This window comes from Antrostomus carolinensis, unplaced genomic scaffold (assembly GCF_000700745.2).
Source record: "Antrostomus carolinensis isolate BGI_N321 unplaced genomic scaffold, ASM70074v2 scaffold36421, whole genome shotgun sequence".
NCBI classification, from domain to species: Eukaryota; Metazoa; Chordata; class Aves; order Caprimulgiformes; family Caprimulgidae; genus Antrostomus; species Antrostomus carolinensis.
The window spans coordinates 4,268-6,061 of record NW_010292603.1 but is presented as its reverse complement, the minus strand read 5'-3'; the positions used below and the strand labels follow the sequence as shown (position 1 = coordinate 6,061).

The following is a 1,794-nucleotide window of genomic DNA, read 5'->3' as shown; positions in this document are numbered from 1 at the left end:
TGCATCCCCGGGGAGCGGAGGAGCCAGTGTGGCCGTACTGCAGGATGCCCACGTAGTCCTCCAGGCTCTGCAGGGACGCCGTCCGCCAGTTCCTCTTGTAGCCCAGCACCAGGATGTTGGGTCTCATCTTGCCAAGGCCAGCAGCCTGTGGACAGATGTCCCCATGAGACCCCTCTGCAGGGACAGACGGACAATGGTGGTGCCAGCCTGCAGGAGAGCGATGCCAAGGCGGGTGCCTGGAGGTCAGGGAATGGGGTCAGAGCTGCCCGAGCTGTGATGGAAGAGGGACCTCGATGGTCAACAGCCAAGGATGGCTCTACCTGGATGAGCATTTGGACACCGCTTCTCAGATCCTCAGCCACCACATCTGTGTAGAAAGCCTTGATCTTCCTCTTCATCAGCCACTTGGTGTGGCCGTCTGCCATCAGCTGGGACTCCGGCATCTTCTGCTTGCGTGGTCCCTGGGGGGAGCCAGGGCAGGGGGCTCAGGCACAGGCGGCCCCTTCCAGCTGGTGGTTTTGCCACCAAGGACCTCCAGCTCCTCTCTTCCCAGATCATTGGCAAGACCCGGCTGTAACCACCGCACCCACGGGGAGTTGCAATCACAGCAAGAAAACCAGCAGCTGCTGGGAGTCACCAGCCAACGCCCAGGGTGGCAGCAAGGCCCACGGTGGCAGATGAGCTGGTGTTTGCTGCCACACGTGTCCCAAATTGCTCTTGAGGCTTCAGGGCTGCAGGACCACCCCATCCTCTGAGCAACCACCTCATCCTACTGCAGCTTTGCTTTGGCAATTAATTGGCAAGGGGATGGGGTCAGGCCACCTGCGCTTCATCAATATTGCTTAACAAGCTGGAGAGGCTTCCAGATGACACGTTTCATCAGCCGGTGGCACGTAAATGGGCACATTTCAGTCCCCGCTCCATGAGTCCACCAGGACACATCTGGATTTCTCAGCCCACCACCCCTGGGTGGCCAGGGGCCCCCAGGAGAAGGAACCCGCCAGCTTTTGCAGGTGACTCACGATCAGCACGTTGCCGCAGAGCATCAGGCTGAGGTTCTTGGTGAACGTCCCCACGAAGTCCACGAGGGCCGGGCGGAAATTCGGAGGGCCGGTCAGCACCAGGCACTGCGGTCTGCGGGCAGGGAGAGAGCAGGGGGTGAGGGATGGTACTTTGGAGGCGCCGAGCCTCTCCGGATTGAGCCACGTCTCTTCTCCCATGCCTGGCCAGTGGCAATGGTTGGGAGCATCTTTAGGATGAGATGAAATCCTGTGGCTGAGGGTCCAGCCTCACCCTTTGGTCTTTTTATATCATGAGACAAATGCGTCTGCCTGGTACGGGGAAGGCAAGGTTTGCCCTGCTCCCCACCTCTGCCCACACGGCAAAGACATGAGATTTTTTGGAGACAGACACATTTTTCTGAGGCTCCTGGTTGCTGAGGGTGGTGGTGAGGACGTAGCCATGGGCATGAAGCCATCCTGAGTTTGCTGGTGGTGGTGGCTGGCTCTGCATCCCCCCTCCCTCCATGCCTGGCACCACGCCGAGCTGCCCTTGCCTGTAGTTCTTGATGTGCTCGTCCACTTCACTCAGCCCCACGGAGTAGTTGAGGGCCATGTTGTATGAGCTGGCTTGCATGGAGGAGCCCCAGTTGACATCTACATGGAGAAGATGGATTAACAACAGGGCCAGACGATTCTTGGGGCATCACTGGTGCTGGGTCACCACCACACACCCGGCTTTTTGTAGAGGACATATCCCAGGAGGAAGATGACGATGCCAAATGCAATGAGGGCC

The 1,794-nt window shown here is 59.0% G+C and overlaps 1 protein-coding gene across 1 annotated transcript in view; it reads right to left on the bottom strand.

Annotated features, from left to right (window-relative positions):
• SLC12A3 (solute carrier family 12 member 3) overlaps nucleotides 1–1,794 on the bottom strand; it is a gene marked incomplete at both ends in the record, with an annotated part of 7,470 nt that overhangs the window by 1,477 nt on the left and 4,199 nt on the right. Inside the window, 5 exon segments of the mRNA XM_029087234.1 lie at nucleotides 39–145; nucleotides 321–461; nucleotides 1,023–1,134; nucleotides 1,556–1,655; nucleotides 1,733–1,794. Coding sequence (XP_028943067.1) covers nucleotides 39–145; nucleotides 321–461; nucleotides 1,023–1,134; nucleotides 1,556–1,655; nucleotides 1,733–1,794 — 522 coding nt within the window.